At 37.6% G+C, this 18,030-nt stretch overlaps 1 protein-coding gene across 5 annotated transcripts in view; it reads right to left on the bottom strand.

Annotated features, from left to right (window-relative positions):
* The window catches only part of ttll5 (tubulin tyrosine ligase-like family, member 5), a 73,334-nt gene that overhangs the window by 46,692 nt on the left and 8,612 nt on the right, over nucleotides 1-18,030 (bottom strand). For all 5 annotated transcript variants that reach the window (XR_005130838.1, XR_005130839.1, XM_017690846.2 and 2 more), the window contains exons 10-14: nucleotides 17,013-17,114; nucleotides 16,296-16,387; nucleotides 15,782-15,889; nucleotides 3,025-3,106; nucleotides 772-833 (exon numbers count right to left, since the gene is read on the bottom strand). Coding sequence is in view for 3 of the 5 variants with exons in the window: in XM_017690846.2 (XP_017546335.1) it covers nucleotides 772-833; nucleotides 3,025-3,106; nucleotides 15,782-15,889; nucleotides 16,296-16,387; nucleotides 17,013-17,114 (446 nt within the window). In the remaining 2 variants the exon portion in view is untranslated. The remainder of the gene's footprint in view (nucleotides 1-771; nucleotides 834-3,024; nucleotides 3,107-15,781; nucleotides 15,890-16,295; nucleotides 16,388-17,012; nucleotides 17,115-18,030) is intronic.

Below are 18,030 nucleotides of genomic sequence, written 5' to 3'. Positions count from 1 at the left end.
TTAATGCCCTCTGGGAAAGAGTAAAGCATATGAAATGTTTTCAATTTGGTGAAAATCAGTTTTGTAAACAATACATAACACAGCCCTTAGCATTGAAAATTGTTATCTATATGCCTATGACTACTTTGAATTAATTAAGAAGCATATAGCTTTTCTTCAGCCAAACCACACAAGCTTAATGATAAGAAAATGTACTCTACTGTTAACAAATCTAAAGTAATCTAATGCTGATGAATAATGCCTGTGGTTTTCTCTTGAAACTGTGCAGGTCATTTGTGAAGCTATTGACCTCTGTTGACCCCACAGACAAGATTAAATGAATATGGGATAATTTTCAAGACTGAAACAATGCTTGCCTGGCTCATAAGTGATCAACAGCAGAAGGCAACAAAATGTTCAGTTAGTGGGTTTGTGCCCTTTTGCAATATGGACTGAATGAAGGGAGAAACTCCATAAACAAGAGACACCCAGTTTAACAAACACAAATGTAGAGAGGCCTACTTTGGGCTAAATATTGTGGATGGAAGGAGGGCATAGAAAGTTTCCACAGTGCACTGCATTCCTTCACTATTTCCTATCGCTATTTTAAAGATCCAAAAAAGGAATAGAGCTTATTGAGCGTACTCTTAAACTTGCTAACACTCGGACACTGATGTGTGCTAATACTCTTCATTAAATAGAAGACAAAGAGATACAAGAAGTATGGGTGGTGTAGAACAGTGAAGGAGCTTTTTAAGAGTGAGTAAAAAGTTATATACACAAAGAACTCACCCACAAGTGAGAACATATCTGAGATCATGCTGGCCTTTACCTTCAGATCAAGTGGAGCATCACTAGAAGTATCAAATACAAAACACAGTGAAAGTGAAAATAAACAGTTCAAATGTTTAGATCTTTAAATGTATATTAACATAGCATGGGGTATAGCGAAACCGCTTACAAAAATGATCTAAGCCTAAATGTATCAGGAATGCTAACATTTTTCACATTTCCCTATTCAGGCATTGGTTGCAGTGAATTCTTGTTTTGATCGCTGCCACATTCTTTCAAGCGGAGTGTGTCACACTAAAGGCTATATGTTATCAGGCTTGCAATCAGCCATCTTATTTCCCCACTCTGGGCCAAACAGTGGCTAATAAAAGAATGCCGGCTTATTGAAAAGTAATTCATTATCTAGGATTGTAGCAGCTGCCCCTAATAGCTATGCTCTTATGGTCCTCATTTCTAACAGACAAAATTTCTAAGCCATGTCATGTAATGTTAAAAATAAAACAGCACTTCAGAGGTCATAGTTAAATTTTATTATTATCATTTTTGTTAGTCTCATATTGCTGTCATTACAACACAGCATGCCTATTTGTTTATGTTTCAGCACGTGATCTTACATAAGCAGATACTGACCTTCTGCAAATAGCTTCCGTGAAAATACAGAAAACATGGAGAAGCATCTTTCAGTTAATATGCTTCTAAACTAAGGAACTTTTATAAGAGAGTCAAATGCACACTTTTAAGAAACATTTAAAAGCACCTCTTTTGCTGTTTAATTAAAACTTTACGTCTCTTGGTATTTATCTTTTTTGGCATTTCCTTATTTGATTTAAAATTGCTGTGTAATGTGTAAGAGTTTTTATTCCAAATGGCTACAACATTAGTTAGAACTGACATACTAATACAGTTAAAAAGATTGTCAATGTTAAGCAGAAGGAAACAACTCCTCTTAAGGGACCGTGCACAATTTAAGAACAAGCACACAGACAATTATAAGCTAATTAGAAAGCTGAAACTGAGATAAATTAATATTACACAGCATCTAGTTGAAACCTTTCCATTGCAAATGTTAAATGGGAACTTCAGGGTAATGGTATAATTTTCACATTTAAGTGATGTTTTACTGCACTGGAAAAGAAGGACAAGGTTGTTTTTCAAGAAGCAGATGACATAAGAGCTTAAATATAACTGAACAAAAAAATATTTACACTAAAATTGAAAATGTAGTAAAACGTACCATTTACATTTATATGTCACGGAAGCGTGGGCTATTTTAAGAATCACTGTACAACATGTTTATAGGCATGTTTACAGTATGCTTACAGGCAGAGTAGTGTTTGAGGGAAAACCCTTAACTCGTTAAAGACTTCATTAGGAATTTCTTTTTCCATATGCCAAACCAACATGAAAGCTGTCTTTGAGTCAGTGTTTTTAACAAACTGTGAACAAACTGTGAGCGCCTCTAACCCACTTATGTGTTCACCTATCTGTTTTTTCAGTCAGACACAACCAGCACTTGCCGCACAAAAGGATGCCTAATAAATGTCATGAACGTTATGAATAAAAATGTTATGAACAGAGAATCAAACAGATATTTTATGAAGTTGTTCAAATTTATGTTTGATGCTGCCAGCTGCCTGGAATTCAAAGGACCTTAAAAATACTGTGTGCTATTATTTGAAAATACAGGTAAAAGGTCATGATGAATTATTACTTCTGAAGCTCTGGTTTAAGCACATACTGCTGCCAAGACCCCTTTGAGAAAAGCAGCTCAGGACATTTTTTAGGACATTATTGGACATGCACAGTTCCTCTAACAGAAATGTAAGTTAGCCATTCAGGATGGACATGCTTGTGCTATAAATGGATTAAAAAATAGATTAAAAAAATCTAAAATGTAAAAAACCAAAGGATCTAAGACTCAGGTATTCAAAATGAACACAGTATGACATGGCATTTAAGAGAACCAAAAATCTTGAAAAATGTTAATGTACAACCATCTACAAACACAATAGTAAACTCCAGCCACTCTAAAATCATTAAGCTAAAATTAAAAAACCATGTATGAAAACAATGCATGGTTATAATCAGTCGGATACCTAAAAACACAACAAAATGAAGAAAAAAAAACTAATGCTATAAATTCTGTGAAGCTGCTTTGTGACAACATCAGTTGTATAAAGTGCTATACAAATAGATTTGATTTGAATTGATAAAAGTATGAGCTCAGAATGTCAAAACTGATATGTCACTCACCACGCCAAAGACGGAGAGAGGTTCACTTCCAGGAGCCATGGCTTGAGGTTGGAATCAATGAGAACATCAAAACCATAAAGTTCTGAAAACAGAAACACAGACACACACACACACACACATACACACACAGTTATGGAAATCATTTCAGTGGACAGGAGAGAAAGTAGCTCCTCAAGCTTTCCCATATGCAGTGAAGGCCAGTGCCATGGAAGAGGCCTGATCTTTGGCCATACAATTAGACTGTTGACAACACGCTTGCTGTCTGCTCCTGATTATACACATATTAAATGTCCAATCATTTGAAGAAAACTTCCATCAAAGAACAGTTACTGAGAAGAGCATGGATTAAATTCAGTATACTCAACATTTCAACTTAACGGGAAAGATTAAACACAGACCAGAAAAAAAAAACATTTACAGATGCCCTCATGAACTCAATAAAATGTTATTAGAAATATTTTCAAAGCAAATATGGTCCACATTTCAAGCCAAAATGTGTATGGATTGTGAAGACAAATCTAAAATAGCAGAAGTGTGCCGTCCAAGGACTTATTTAAAGAAGCAGCTGTTCTGAGAATGAGATTTCTTTTAATAAAATTAACTATAGGATGTCTTAAAATATCCCTAATTATTTAAGTGCATCAAGGTATACTTCATATACAACACAATATGTGCCCAGCCTGAGTTCAATTACAAGGCCTATTGTTACCACAGACATACTTATCACAATCATTTTTGTTATTCTTATTGCCAAAAATGATGTTGCTGATGACATGTCTGGTTCAAACAATATAGGGCTGTACTAAATTGTTCATTGTTTGCATCCACTGATGTGTCTCTTCAAGCAACTGTTTGAACTAGCCCCTCAGTCTTTGGGGTAGGCTGTAATACTTACTTTCATGTTTCTTTTGGCTGAATTGTTTACAAATGACAGGCACTTGAAATAAAGTTAACATCTCCATTTGTAACAGTGATGTGCAGACTTATATAAAAAAATATATTTTTAAATTATTTAGCAAAAAAATTAAACATGTTACATAAGCTTCCACTTTTCGTGTAATGGGTTTTGGCAAGCCAGCTTAGAGTATGTTTACAAATACTTTAAGAACTGACCAAAGAGAAACTATACTAACCACAGAAGAAATATTATGCTGAGAAATACAGACAAACACTACTCACGTAAGGCTGAATGATGTGGAGAAAAATATAAAAATATAATTGTGATATTCTTTTCTATAGATTACACCCTAGGCCTGTGTTTGCCAAGAAGACCAATATATCCCTGTTTTCTGGCTTCAGGCTCAAACACTGAACCTAGGGTTCCAGACAGCTAGTTAGCTGAGGCTGCGTTGTGGGCATCTAGTAGCTTCTGACTGGCCTAACTCATCTACAGACAGTTCACAAGCTATCTATGCTATCAGTAAAAATCCCCACTTAAAATTTGAAGGCTATAATTAAAACCACAGATCAAAGCAAAAAGTGATTTCGAAACAAAAAACGATATATATTGCTATTAAAAGTTCGATAGATAGACAGAAATTAACACTCAAATGACTGCATTTGACTGATCAAATTCACATATTTAAACATCCTTTACAGCAAGTTGAATACCTCTGCCCCACTCCCTGCGGATACCATGTCAAGGAAAAGCTAGAAAAGCATTTTCCAAGTGTAAAAAGGCACCTGGCAATTTCACAGCCTCTGCAATATTTATCCCTATCTTAAGCATTTCAGGGAAAGAATTCTGTACAATAAAGCCCTTTTACGGAACAGAGAGGGATTTCCCAGAGCTTAAACAAGCCCATTCTGCTCTTTCTACCCTGACCTCTCACACAGCTTTAGAGTTTTGCTATTACCACGAGTGTGTGTCTTTTTTTGTGTATATGTGTCTCTGGCTGGACGATCTGATTTCACTGCCATGCTCTCACACTACTGGATAAACATAAAGACAGTGGTCAGCCAGAGTGCAGCAGCAATATAATATTCATCAGTTCAAATTCAGTTACTCCTTAAATTGGATGGTGATGGGAGGAATAATCTAATTATATCACAATTATATATTATGTCAAACTAAGCTCACTTAAAAAATGCAGCACTAAGTAGACATTCATGCAAGTACTAAAACCAGTGCAAACAAATATCTGAAGTTAATGTTACAGAACAAACAGCTTAACTAAACCCAGTGCCTTCAAATAATGCACAGTGGGATTTCTTAAATCAAGCAGCAGACGTTCAGCTCTACAAAAGGCATCACTAAAGTTAGTCTTCTACTAAACAAAGCTAACAGGAATACAACCTCTGAATTACTTCATCTTTCATTAAGCACTGAATCTTGTCAGACGTTGAATTCCATCCGTATTTATTTTGCAAACAGTACAGCTATTCAGGACGGGTTGCTGAGGTCAGGTTTGCCTCCAGATTTTATGCAATACTGTGCCAAGGCCAGAAACATTAGAGGAATAAATCCTACATTAGTTCCTGGCAAAGTGGTGCAATTTTGATTTTTTTTTTTTACTTTCACCAAGGTTTTCCTTCACTTTCTAACAATTCAACAAACTCTTAGAACACAGAAGAAAGATTCTACAAATAAATATTCTATATGGTCTCTACAGAAACCAAAAGACTAGACTAGCAAGACACACAAACTGTACAAGAAGATAAATGTGCACATAACCTTTCATGCTCTCTGACTACACCCCCCCCCACACAGACCTCATGCACCCTCCACACAAAGTCACACACACACTCCTCACCAAACTCTGCCAACCAAACTCCATGTGCTACACATTTTCCCCCAATTAGGAGCAGACGCCGGTCTTCCCCACTGCCTAAGCCCTCACAAGCAGAATCTCTCTCTCTGGCTCTTCAACATATACCAGGAGGCCCTATTAATGTGACCACAAAATATTCACAGTTAGGAAAATAAATAAATATCAACAAGAAAAGATCAAGAGCAAAGTGCTATTATGAGCTGCTAGGCACTGGAAGAGAGGGAAGGAGGACTGCACCCACAGCTCCAGCCCAAAACCGAACCCGCCGCCATGGCTGCACCACACACAAAGCCACAACAACAATAACAATGGTGTTATATATCAGTTCACTGCTTGTTGTGACATCTGACATTGTTGCATCACTCCATAACAAATTGTTTTCAAATCAGCTTTGGGTGACTTTTTATAAACAATTTAACAATGGGTGGAGGCGCCTGCATGAGGTCAGAGATGAAATATCAGCACTGCTATGAAACACATCTTTCTCCTCACAACAGAAAAACTGTGCTGGGTGTTAGCGTCAGTCTTGCCATGTCAAGGTGAATCCTGCTTAGATGTATGTTCAGAATTCCCTAAATCGAACATCATCATCTGAGGTGCCTTTAACATTCCAGTGTTTCCCCTAGACTTTTTTCAGGTCTGGCTGTAGACCCTTCAAAGGCACCAATGTCATATGTGTTGCCATGAAACGCAGATGGGGCTGGAGTGGACTCATAGCACAAAATTATTTTAAAAATACAGTGAATATACTATACATGTGAAAAAAAGTTTTACAGTCATCTTCACATTTATTTTAAATAACCTCAAGGGTGAGTGACTGATCAGGAATTCATTTACATCCAGGTAAATATCCAAAGAGTTAATGTGCAACTGAATGCTTTACAATTAATATAGGCCAAAGCAGTGATAATCTATAGGAATAGCATTAATAATTCACAAAACCAACACTAAATCAAATCTACAAGAAAACACAAATAGAAATGTTTTTGATTATTAGTACTTGTTGACTGGTTATGCCTATAATCATCCTGAAGGGGGAGTAAAACACAATATTTCGACATATTTCAAATAGCTCTTATATTAAGTTATAAATATTTCAAGTACAGTACAATTATTAGATAAGAATTATTTTGGACAAAAAATTAGCATATGCCGCATAAAACCTGAACAAAATGAAAAAACCTGCCAGTAACATTCTAATGTCTATATCTTATCCAAGACTGGTGGCACATGAGTTTCAATGGTAGGAAAACACTATATGCATAAGTAATACTTTGCAAAACATAAGCACATTATTTAATACCATTTACCTCGGTTAGAAGTGTGTTTGCTTGTAACAAATACAGCAGTAACAAGAATTTATTTTTACCAAAAGCAGTAGTTATGCTGAGCAAGAATTCTCTTCAATGCCCCAGCCATCGCATGGAATCGTTTAATTCAAACACCAGCACACTTGATATGACAATGTCATATCAAGCAAAGTATTGCTTAGCCAAACAAGGAACTGGATGATAACTCAAGTAACACTGGGCTGACATGAGATGTTTGAAAAAGGTTAAATGAACACAGTGACTGATGTAAAATCACTTCCTTTTGTAGTAATATTATTTTTTAATTCTAATATGTGTTTTTTTTCTTCTGAGCTAATAAACACTTACTGACCAAGTAAATAGCTATTTACATATAATATTCTCATGTGCCTAACACTTTGGCACTGTACTGTACATACTGAAATTGGGCAAAAAATCATGTCATCCCAGAAACAATCTGTTTTCAACCTACAGAACAACACATGCAGTCATTCAGGATCACTTAACTGTTTAATTGGCAACTGCATAAGGACTGGAGTCCATGATTTTTCCCCAATTAACAAATAGCATTTTAGCACAAGAAATTGTCATCATGCTTTGTTTATTGTTATCATTTGTTGACAATGGTTTTCTTCCACACATGGATAAATTGTGATGATTTCATGTAATCTGCTCATTCTTTCTAATGACCTGCTGCTTAAACAAAGCTTAAAAGCACGAGGCTCACCTCATATTTCAGCCAAGTCAGAGTAATTTCAAAGTTACTGTGGATATTAGCAATGGTCTCACCATAAACAGAAATCATTACGTAAAAATATTGACAAACTGAAAACAACCAATGGGTGCAATGTGTTCTAATTTATGTCTTGAGGTCGCCATGTCATGACATTTTTAATCTAATGAATATACAATGAATAATAAAATAAGATCTTATTTCTGGAATCAATTTTATTTAGTCCACAGTCTCAGTTAAGAGCTCTTTGGTTCTATTCTATTGATTTGTGTACATTCTTTTCTGTATGCAAATATTACTCAGTGTTCCACCCTCTACAAACTAGCAGGCTGCTTAATGTTAAAGGTTAAAACTTTGTTTCCATTACTGGTATGTGACAAGTTCCTATGAAACTCGGACTGCAAAAGCAACAGCTAGGACCCACTCATTTCACAAACCACCTTATCTACGCCCCAAACCAATGAAGAAATAGGTCCATCTGCACACTCATAAGATCGTTTGCATTTCACATAGATAGAAAATGATATAAAATTAGCTAAAAAGACAACTCTTTCCAATGCCTTCCATTTATATAAGATTTTTCATAAGAACAGGCTGATGACTTACAATACTTTAAATTCATCTGCACAGTTAACATTTTTTTTCACTTTTTTATTTTGTCGTATTCACTCACCCATCCAAATCACTGAATTCAGGTGTTCCAATCATTTCCATGGCCACAGGTGTATAAAACCAAGGACTTAGGCATGCAGACTGCTTCTACAAACATTTCTGAAAGAATGGGTCGCTCTCAGGAGCTCAGTGAATTCCAGCGTGGTACCGTGATCGGATGCCACCTGTCCAACAAGTTCAGTCGTGACATTTCCTTGCAACTAAATATTCCACATCAACTGTCAGTGTTATTATAACAAAGTGGAAGCGATTAGGAACGACAGCAGCTCAGCCTTGAAGTGGTTGGCCATATAAATTGACAGAGCGGGGTCAGCGGATGCTAAGGCACATAGTGCACAGAGGTCACCAACTTTCTGTAGAGTCAATCACTACAGACCTCCAAACTTCATGTGGCCTTCAGATTACCTCATGAGCAGGGCGTAGAGAGCTTCATAGAATGGGTTTCCAAGGCCGAGCAGCTGCATCCAAGCCTTACATCACCAAGCGCAATGCAAAGCGTCAAATGCAGTGGTGTAAAGTGCCACCACTGGACTCTAGAGCAGTGGAGATGTGGTCTCTGAAGTGATGAATCACGCTTCTCCGGTCTGGCAATCCAATGGACGAGTCTGGGTTGGGCTGTTGCCAGGAGAACGGTACTTGTCTGACTGAATGGTATAAATTTTGGTGGAGGGGGGATTATGGTGCAGAGTTACTTTTCAGGAGTTGGGCTCGGCCCCTTAGTTCCAGTGAAAGGGATTTTGGACAATTTCTTGTTCCCGACTTTGCGGGAACAGTTTGTGGACAGCCCCTTCCTGACATGACTGCGCAACAGTGCACAAAGTAATGTTCATAAAGACATGGATGAGCGAGTTTGGTATGAAAGAACTTGACTGGCCTGCACAGAGTTCTGACCTCAACCCGATAAAACACCTTTGGGATTCTCTGTGAGACTGTGAGCCAGGCCTTCTCAACCAAATTTAGTGTCTGACACCACAAATGCACTGTCTGGAAGAATGATCAAAAATTCCCATAAACACACTCCTAACTTTTGTGGAAAGCCTTCCCAGAAGTTGTGAAGCTGCAAGTGGTGGGCCGACACCAAATTAAACCCTATGGATTAAAAATGGGATCTCACTCGATTTCATGCTCGTGAAGGCAGACGAGCGAATACGTTTGGCAATATAGTGTATGTGAGCATTTGACATGTTTGTGAGATATACATATAGTCATAGTCATAGGCTATAATATGGGAGCAGCAATGAGACTGTCATCTGGCACTGCCAATCAAAGGAAAAAATGCTACTTATTACTAGGGGTGAAATAAAACATTTATGACAATATGCATTATAATATTAAAATTGTACACATTAAAAAGATATGAGAACACAAGCTTAATGAACTTTTAAGGTATTTATTGCTAATTTTGAGCTAATGTAAGTGCAAAACAACTCTACTACAATCACTGCATTCATTATTTGAGCCCAAGAACAGTCTTGCATTGTGATTAATGGTCATGGCCACTCATATGGTTGTAGCAAAATGCACTATTAAAATGGAAAAAATCTTTCATCAGGGTCAAATTTGAACAAATTAGAAAAATCCAGTTAATCAGACTTGAGATGCTAGAAGGAAGCAATTAACCACGATAATTTTTAAATAATTTGAGAGCCCTAATTGTCTTTTCTTTTTTAGGTTTAGGTTAATTTCATCAAGTTTATTATACACAAGGTATTATCACAAGGTAACTTTATTGTATTAGTAGTAGTACTGAAAGAAAAAGAAAAAAAAAACTGAGTGCAAGCCAGTATGGACAGTGCAGCCTGGTCAGATGAAGGATGTAGAATGTTATCCAAGCCCAGAGAGGGAAATGTGCAGTGTGTAATAAAATAGGCCTTCGGCTTGGCTAATCAGGTCTAAGCAATAACATCTCTTAATCAGCATCATACGCTCTAACAGCCTGCTGATTAATCACAAGCAGGAGTGCTGAGTAGCTGCATGGGTGGCACTCAGTCTGGTCTACACATCAACTTAGAGACTTTCAGTAATTAATTTAGCAATGGAGACAGGCTAACCCACAGACACTCATGCATGACTCCTTTAAAATACATCTGTCATACACAACATGAGTTCACACATATGCAAATCAACAAAAACACTAATGGTCTCTTAGAGACAGCCACAAGTGTGTTTTTACTATATGTAGATGAAATGGAGAATACACTGTATGCATAAAGTCACATACACAGAGATTCAGTCCAACATACACACAGACACTCATTTCTTCACACGGTGCATAAAGAAGCAGACTGTTATTTTTTTCTCCTAACCACATCAGAAGAGGAGAGGGAGCAATAAAGGATTAAGTTACAATGCCTCGCTCAGATAGGAGCTGCAATTTGGGCCAGAAAAGGGTAACCCACTGAAAACTTGCTTTTGCACAATAAAGAATATATTAGAGGCCCTAAATGGTTGAGGGAGTCATTTGCTGCGTATCAAAATTACAATGTGCATAACAGCCCTATGTGGCTTTCATCCAAACTCAGGCGAGATGGCGCGTAAACTGGGAAAACAATGGAGCCTGTTCTGTTGTAGGCTACTTAATGCTTTCAGCTACTGAGCTTTTTCAGTGTACTTATTTATTGCCATCCACATCACTGCCTACTACTGTTTTCTATTTTATTGGTGCATGCCAGGCAACACAGCCTGGGAGTATTTGGGAGAAGAAATAAGCATTGTGACTTTGACCATTTTCCTCTGTGTGATAGAGAAAAGGCACAAAAAGGGGGACAGGACAATGGAAAACACAGAGGAAGTCTACCACAAGAAAAAGCTGCACTTTAAACTAAAGGGCTCATTTAAAGATTAGACTAATCAAAAATTCAGGTTTGTTTCACATGACCAGTAAAACTTCAATCTTGTGATAACACCTTCAGGTTTTATTTGGCTTCCAACAGAAAAAAAGCACAGAAAGTTTGGGATAATAATAATGGGGGGCCAAGCGCGGAAAATAGGCTGAGGGAGCTAAAAACAGAGGGGGTGAAATGTGTAGAACTGTGATCGATGTTGGGGTAAATGGGGAATGGGGATAAGAGGGCTGTAAAAGATGCAGGGAAGCAAGCCAGGGGTACACATTTTGTGATCAGTAATGGTGTGTGTGAGGAATGTGATGGCAAAGTTCATTAAAACACAAGAGACTCTATAGGAACACGACCCACTGTGCTTTATATGTACATATTTAAGACTGTCATCATAAAGACAGTCCAGTATGAGTACATTTCCATCTTTGCAGCCTTTTACACTTTAGTAATCTGATACTGTACACTCTCTGAAAAAAGGCACAAAACTGTAAATAGGGAGGTACTCCTGGGAACACCTTCAGTACTTTTAACAAGGGAACATAATTGTACTGTATTTCGTTTCAAATATGGTCTTTAAGTTGCATTGACTCCCTGCACTCTTGTCTTGACTCCAGGCTTTTAATAAAGGTTAGGTTATGAAAAAGTACAAATATGCATCCCCCTCAGAAAGTAAACATAAGTTTACTTTTAAAACCTATTTAAGGCACATAACTGTACCTTAAGACAATTGTTGTACCTTTGAGGGTACATTTACCTTGTTCAAGTAGTGATCTCACAAGGGATCCCACAGCATCACTTTCTATTAGACCAACAATTGGTCCAACTGTTACATTACTGTATACTGTCACTGATGTAAGTCAGTGCCAATTACAATAATCACCACAGTACCAACAGCAACTAGGACTACAAAAAAAATCTATGTATCTTTATTCCACCAATCTACTATAACTGAACAGCACTCCTGAGTCTTAGAGTATAAAAACAGAGGGAGCAATGGCTGGGAAGATGAATTGCAAGTCAAGCTCTGTAAAATGACCCCCGTCCTGCTTGACCAAAGCAGTGTATTTTCTTTGGACTGAAGGCATAGCTCAGCATCTGTACATCTGGCCAAAGATCTTTCCACCTCTGTCTTCTCTCTACTGCCTTTTCATTCTATGACAATGGAAAAGGCATACATTCCAGAAACTATTCATACTGATGCTTGTTGCATGATGGAACAGGACCAGTAACAACCAACTCAGACAACACAATAAAACACCTAAAATATCCTTCTGTATAAAGCAGCGGCCTGTGATCCACAAGGGGCATCCAGCCATTTTTGTTCTGTTAAAGTTACCAAAACATCTAAGCCTGGTAATCCGAAAGCCTTTATTACGTTGATCAGGTGTGCCCGAAGAAGCAATACGACAAAAAAAAGTGAATTAAGGGTCTCTATTGTATATTGTGTGTTTATGACAAGCCAGCATCACTTGCAGGTAATAGACACTGCTGTTTCACTGGTACTACATGGTGTCTTTGAATGACTCCAAAAACACTTCAAATTAGCTTTGCAAAAACAAGGGAACAATCTATTATGATTACAAGTGATTAAGTGCCATGTGGGTGGTATTGTACATCACACTACCATGATGGCATACTGTCTGGCAGAATAATCTACAATAAATCAGAAACTCATACCTCTCTGCTGATATAATCACTCTGGTTTACAGTATTAAAGACGACCTGTTGTTTTTGAATGCATACAGAGGTTTACTGGCACTCTATGCATATCTAGCCACATTTATCACATTCCACTGGCGCCTGCACCCGCATAGACTGCTCATTTTCAGTCACATACTGTGCTGAGCTGAACTTGTACTGGCTCCAATGCCAGCCCACTAACGCTCACAACACCATAACCTCACCCTATTGGTCCAATGAAAGACCAAACATGATGGATGGTAAGGAGGCTAAGAGAGAGAAACAGAGAGAAAGCGAGATACCATCTTCATGCAGGTGATTTTTAGTTAGTGCAGCTTAGAGCTGGTATACAGCATTTTCCGTCTAAACACCTCCAAAGGAACTATTATGTCTACTAACATGTTACATTGCTAAAGGGATGACAGATGGATGGATGGATAGTGGAGGGAGAAAGAGAGAAACAAAATTAAATGGTTAGAGAGAAACAGAAGGGGGCGACACTGGGAGGCTTAGTCAACACACTTTGAGCCCATTCCAATTACATTCCACTCAGCTATTAGAGGGATTGCCAGATCAAAAGGAGGGTGAAGAGAGTGTCAAACAGAGATGGAGAAACAGAGAGACAGTGAGCCAAGGAAAGAGAGAGTAAGGGAGGGAGCAATTAATGCCAACATCGGCTACAAACTGCAGTTCACACGAGCCTGCTACAGCACAGGCCTCAGTATAAAAGCCACTGATCAATGTTAACTATTGATCAATTAAAGGTTAGTAACTCTGATTGAAAACTTACATACATACCTTCTGCAGAAAAAAAATAAGCAAAATAAAAAAATTATTTTAAAAAAATCAATGAAAACAACCCTTCATCAACAAATCCAGTTACCTGCATCTAAATGTTAGGAAGTAATTACTTTTTTTTTTTTTTTTAATTCTTTTTAAAATCTCTACATATCTGACATGAGATCCACATCACATATTACAAAATATATTTACCTGCTGAGGTTGGGCAGTTGAATAGCATAATTTTCAATCCTAGACATATGTGCTGGACACTTTCATTGACACTATACACAATAAGTATGTTAATACTCAAATTACCGGACTCTGGAGAAATTACTGGAAATGTTTCAGCCACACCAAATACTAACAGGTGTAACATCAAGCACATAGTCAGGCAATCTCCATAGACGTGGAAGTTTAATAGCTTGTATTGAAGAGTTCAGTGACTTATCAGGGTACTGTCATAGGATGACAACTTTGCCACAAGCCAGTTTGTGAAAATGGCATGTGTCAGCTGGAGTGGTGCCACCGGACTCTGTAGCACTAGAAACATCTAGACGCTTCACTACCCTGGCAGTCTGATGGACAAATCTGTGTTTGGCGATGTCAGGAGAGCAGTACCTACTGGAATACATATTACCAACAGTAACATTTGGTGGAGGAGGGATAATGATGTGGGGCTGTTTTTTGGGCTAGGCCCCTTAGGTCCAGTAAAGGGTAACGTTAATCCTACGGCATACAAAGACATTTTAGACAATTACATGCTTCCAACCTGGAAATAGAAAAGTTTGGTGAAGGCCCTTCCCTGTTCCGGAATGCCCTATAACAAAGCAAGGTGTGGAGGAACTCAAGTGGCCTGCACAGAGCCCTGACTTCAACCCACTGAACACCTCTGAGATGAACTGGAACACCGATTGCAACCCAGGCCTTCTCGTCCAACATCATTGCCTAAAGTCACAAATGCTCTTTTTACTGAATGGGCACAGCTTCCTAAAGAAACACTACAAATTTCCGGTGAAAAACCTGCCCAGAACAGTGGAGGTTGTTATAGATGCAAAGGGGGGGGGGGGGGGCACTCCATATTAACACATATGAATGGGATGTCCAAGCTTATATAGGTGTGCTGCTTAGGTGTCCACATACTTTTGGCACTGTATAAAGAGACAAGATATACGGTATAATGTTTGAAATATAAAACATCTTTTCTAGATTAGAAGACATGTCTGAACATGAAATGGTACCACTGTTTAAATATGTGACTTTTATTTGTTTAAAAATACATTTAGTGTGTAAAATTACTGACCAGATTTTGACCTTTAAACATACAATACTGACCAGGCTTTAAAGAGGACACAAAAGACATTGTAAAAAGAATAAAAAGCAGTTAAACAATTAATCAAATGTTTCATGAAGCTTTGAGTATGAAGGCTAGAAATATGTGCTATATGTACCTAATGTAATTGAACCTAATTAAGAAAACTACTTAAACTGTGATGCACCCCATAATTAATACAGGTCCATCTTATTAGAATGAATACTGGAACAATAAAGTTTAGTAAATTCTTATAAACCTGATTACACACTTAGTTATGGAGTAATTTGCAAAGAAATATGTTACAACTCACCTCAGTAGTTAACACCTCATTATAGCACAGAATGAAAAACAGTTGGCCTGCCTGCATAATGCATTCAAGCGAAGCAATGCTGAAAGATATCGGCTACAAGTGTGTGATGAGCAGAGGTTACAACTTTAACATCTGTGCTCATTTCACCATAAGCCACATTCATCCTTTTCTATTAGTTAAAACAATGCAAGGTCATGTTACAATAGTTGCAAGACTTAGCAGGTGTGGTTTACTGATTCTAAAGACCATACCCAAATACAATGTCATTTTAAGTCCATTCAAATGTATAAAGTTTTGTCTTTAATATTTTATGGACAATAGCAATGTCAGTGTAAAGCAAAAGGCTTACCAAAGCAGTTGTTCCTGTGAGGTACAAACATCTTGCAGGCTGTAGCAATCTGTATCTCTGCACTCAGAACAGCTTTGATGATCAAGTCCTCTATTTGACCCATCAGCACTGACATACAACAGGAAACAATGCTATTCAGTCACACAGCCCTGGTAGAAGATGATAATCAATCTGCTAAGTTTTACTGGATGATTATAGCTCAAGTCTAGCATAATTCCGATTCTTCCACAAAATTAATTTTTAATTATCTAACACTGCATTTGGGTCTCTTAGGCTACTAAAGTGCATGACAGAAACATCTAATGCATGTCTGAAGGAGAAAATGCAGCAAACTGTGTATAAACCCAAGAAATACTGAAAATTACTTAGTTATATCTTAACATAAGAAAACATATAAAATCCCACTAATGATCCAGTCAGTATCATACGATCAGACCATGCATGAAATAACAAGAGTATGGTTCACAACAATAGAACAGGTGAATGTGACAAAGTAATGTGAGATTCTACTCACATGTGGTGTCCTTTCCCTCCTGTCTCAAATACCTCAGCATTGCACTCATGCTCCATTTGTTCCCATAATCCTCTACTTCAGGGTCATCGCAGCTGAAAAGGAAGAACAGGCCCTCAGTGTCTGGTTTGCCAAAACAGCACTGAGAAATGAGCACAGTGCAACAATGTTGACATGATTAGCAAACAACGGGATTATCTCACATCTGAGGATGCATTCCTTCTCCGTTTGTGAACAGGGAACAAGGGTGAGTGATGATTTAACTGTTTTTCATGACAGCTAAAATCTTTTCCAATTAGTGTCGTATTCATCTAATTCTACTACTTTAAGCCGCCCACAAGAAGACAAGACCACAAGTAGCAAATATGTGATTTGTGATCACAAGATACATTATTCAAACTATGTATTTCTTCAAAGTGAAGACTACTCAAAGTTACAAACAGAAGTTATATGTGTACAGACATTCTTGGAACATAAGGATATTTTGCCGTTTATATTTCTTTGGATATGACTAGATAGGGAGTTGCTAGATACATGCATGCCTCTCCACTGATTCAGAACTTCATGTTATGGTTGTATGTAACTCGATTAGTCTAAAATATGGCAGAGCAAATAGACAGTTTCTCTTTTTTCAGTGTTCACATCAACATCTTCCAACAGAAAGAATGGGAGAAACTGAATACAAAAAGAACATTAATGTCTGAGTAAAGTCAACTTTACCTGACATAATCACTGCTCTTCTTGTTTACACTGTAGTTGGTGAGGTGCATAAACTGGTTCTTGATGTTCTTCACAGCATGGTCATACTTCACTGTGGCAAATCTACAGTACAGCCAACCAAACAGAGGAAAGACTGGACAAATTAAGAGATGTTACAGGACACCATGTTTATAAATGGTTACATGTGAAGTTAAAAAAGTATCCAGAGTGCTTTGTAGAGACGTATAGCTACAAGAACACTTTATTTTAAATTCCTATCATATAATCCTTTAATAACAAAGGTGAACACAAAATTTCTATCAGAACCATCTAATCATGCTGTCCAAAGTAAATAGTCAATAAGACACATTTGGTGTGTTCTAGTTTTTGAATAAGACTGATTGGGTAGTCTTATGCCTGACACTATAGAAACAAGCCCTGACAAAATGAAAGAAAAGTTTCTAACCAGTAAAAATGTTAAATAAAAGACGGGACAAAACTGAGAGTCCATACATTAATACATTTCAAATATTGTGAATCATTACAATCTTTGAAAGAGAGATTTTAAATGACTGCAAGTTAAAAATACTGTAAATTCAGGGTGAAAACATCCAAAAACATGGCTTAAAAATTTTAATAATTACTAGCATTATTTTCTTCCAAAAAGTGGAAGTCTTCCTTCTCAGTGTACAATAGTGCTGTATTTCACAGGGTGGACACCACATGTGGAATAATGAGAATTCCTTGGCATCGTGAGCACCTGAATGCCTGCAAAGCCACTGGAATGTCCAAGATAAAAGTTGGATTCGGAATTCTGCCAGGATTTATTACACAGTTAATAATGGTGCAAGGTGAAAATAAACTTGATTGTCACTCTGTGAAGGCCATGCTTGTGCCAAGGCTAATAGTGACAGGCCAACCACTTTATATTTTATCCCAGTCAGTTTGACCCCTGAGTCTCCCCAAGCCACACCTAGCCAATATATATCCAGTTCCCACAGTTTTATTTCCAGAGTAAGCTGGACAGATGGTGATGTGA

This window comes from Pygocentrus nattereri, chromosome 10, assembly GCF_015220715.1.
Source record: "Pygocentrus nattereri isolate fPygNat1 chromosome 10, fPygNat1.pri, whole genome shotgun sequence".
Lineage (NCBI taxonomy): Eukaryota > Metazoa > Chordata > Actinopteri > Characiformes > Serrasalmidae > Pygocentrus > Pygocentrus nattereri.
Note: the sequence above shows the minus strand (reverse complement) of the source record. Positions and strands in the feature narration are given on the sequence as shown.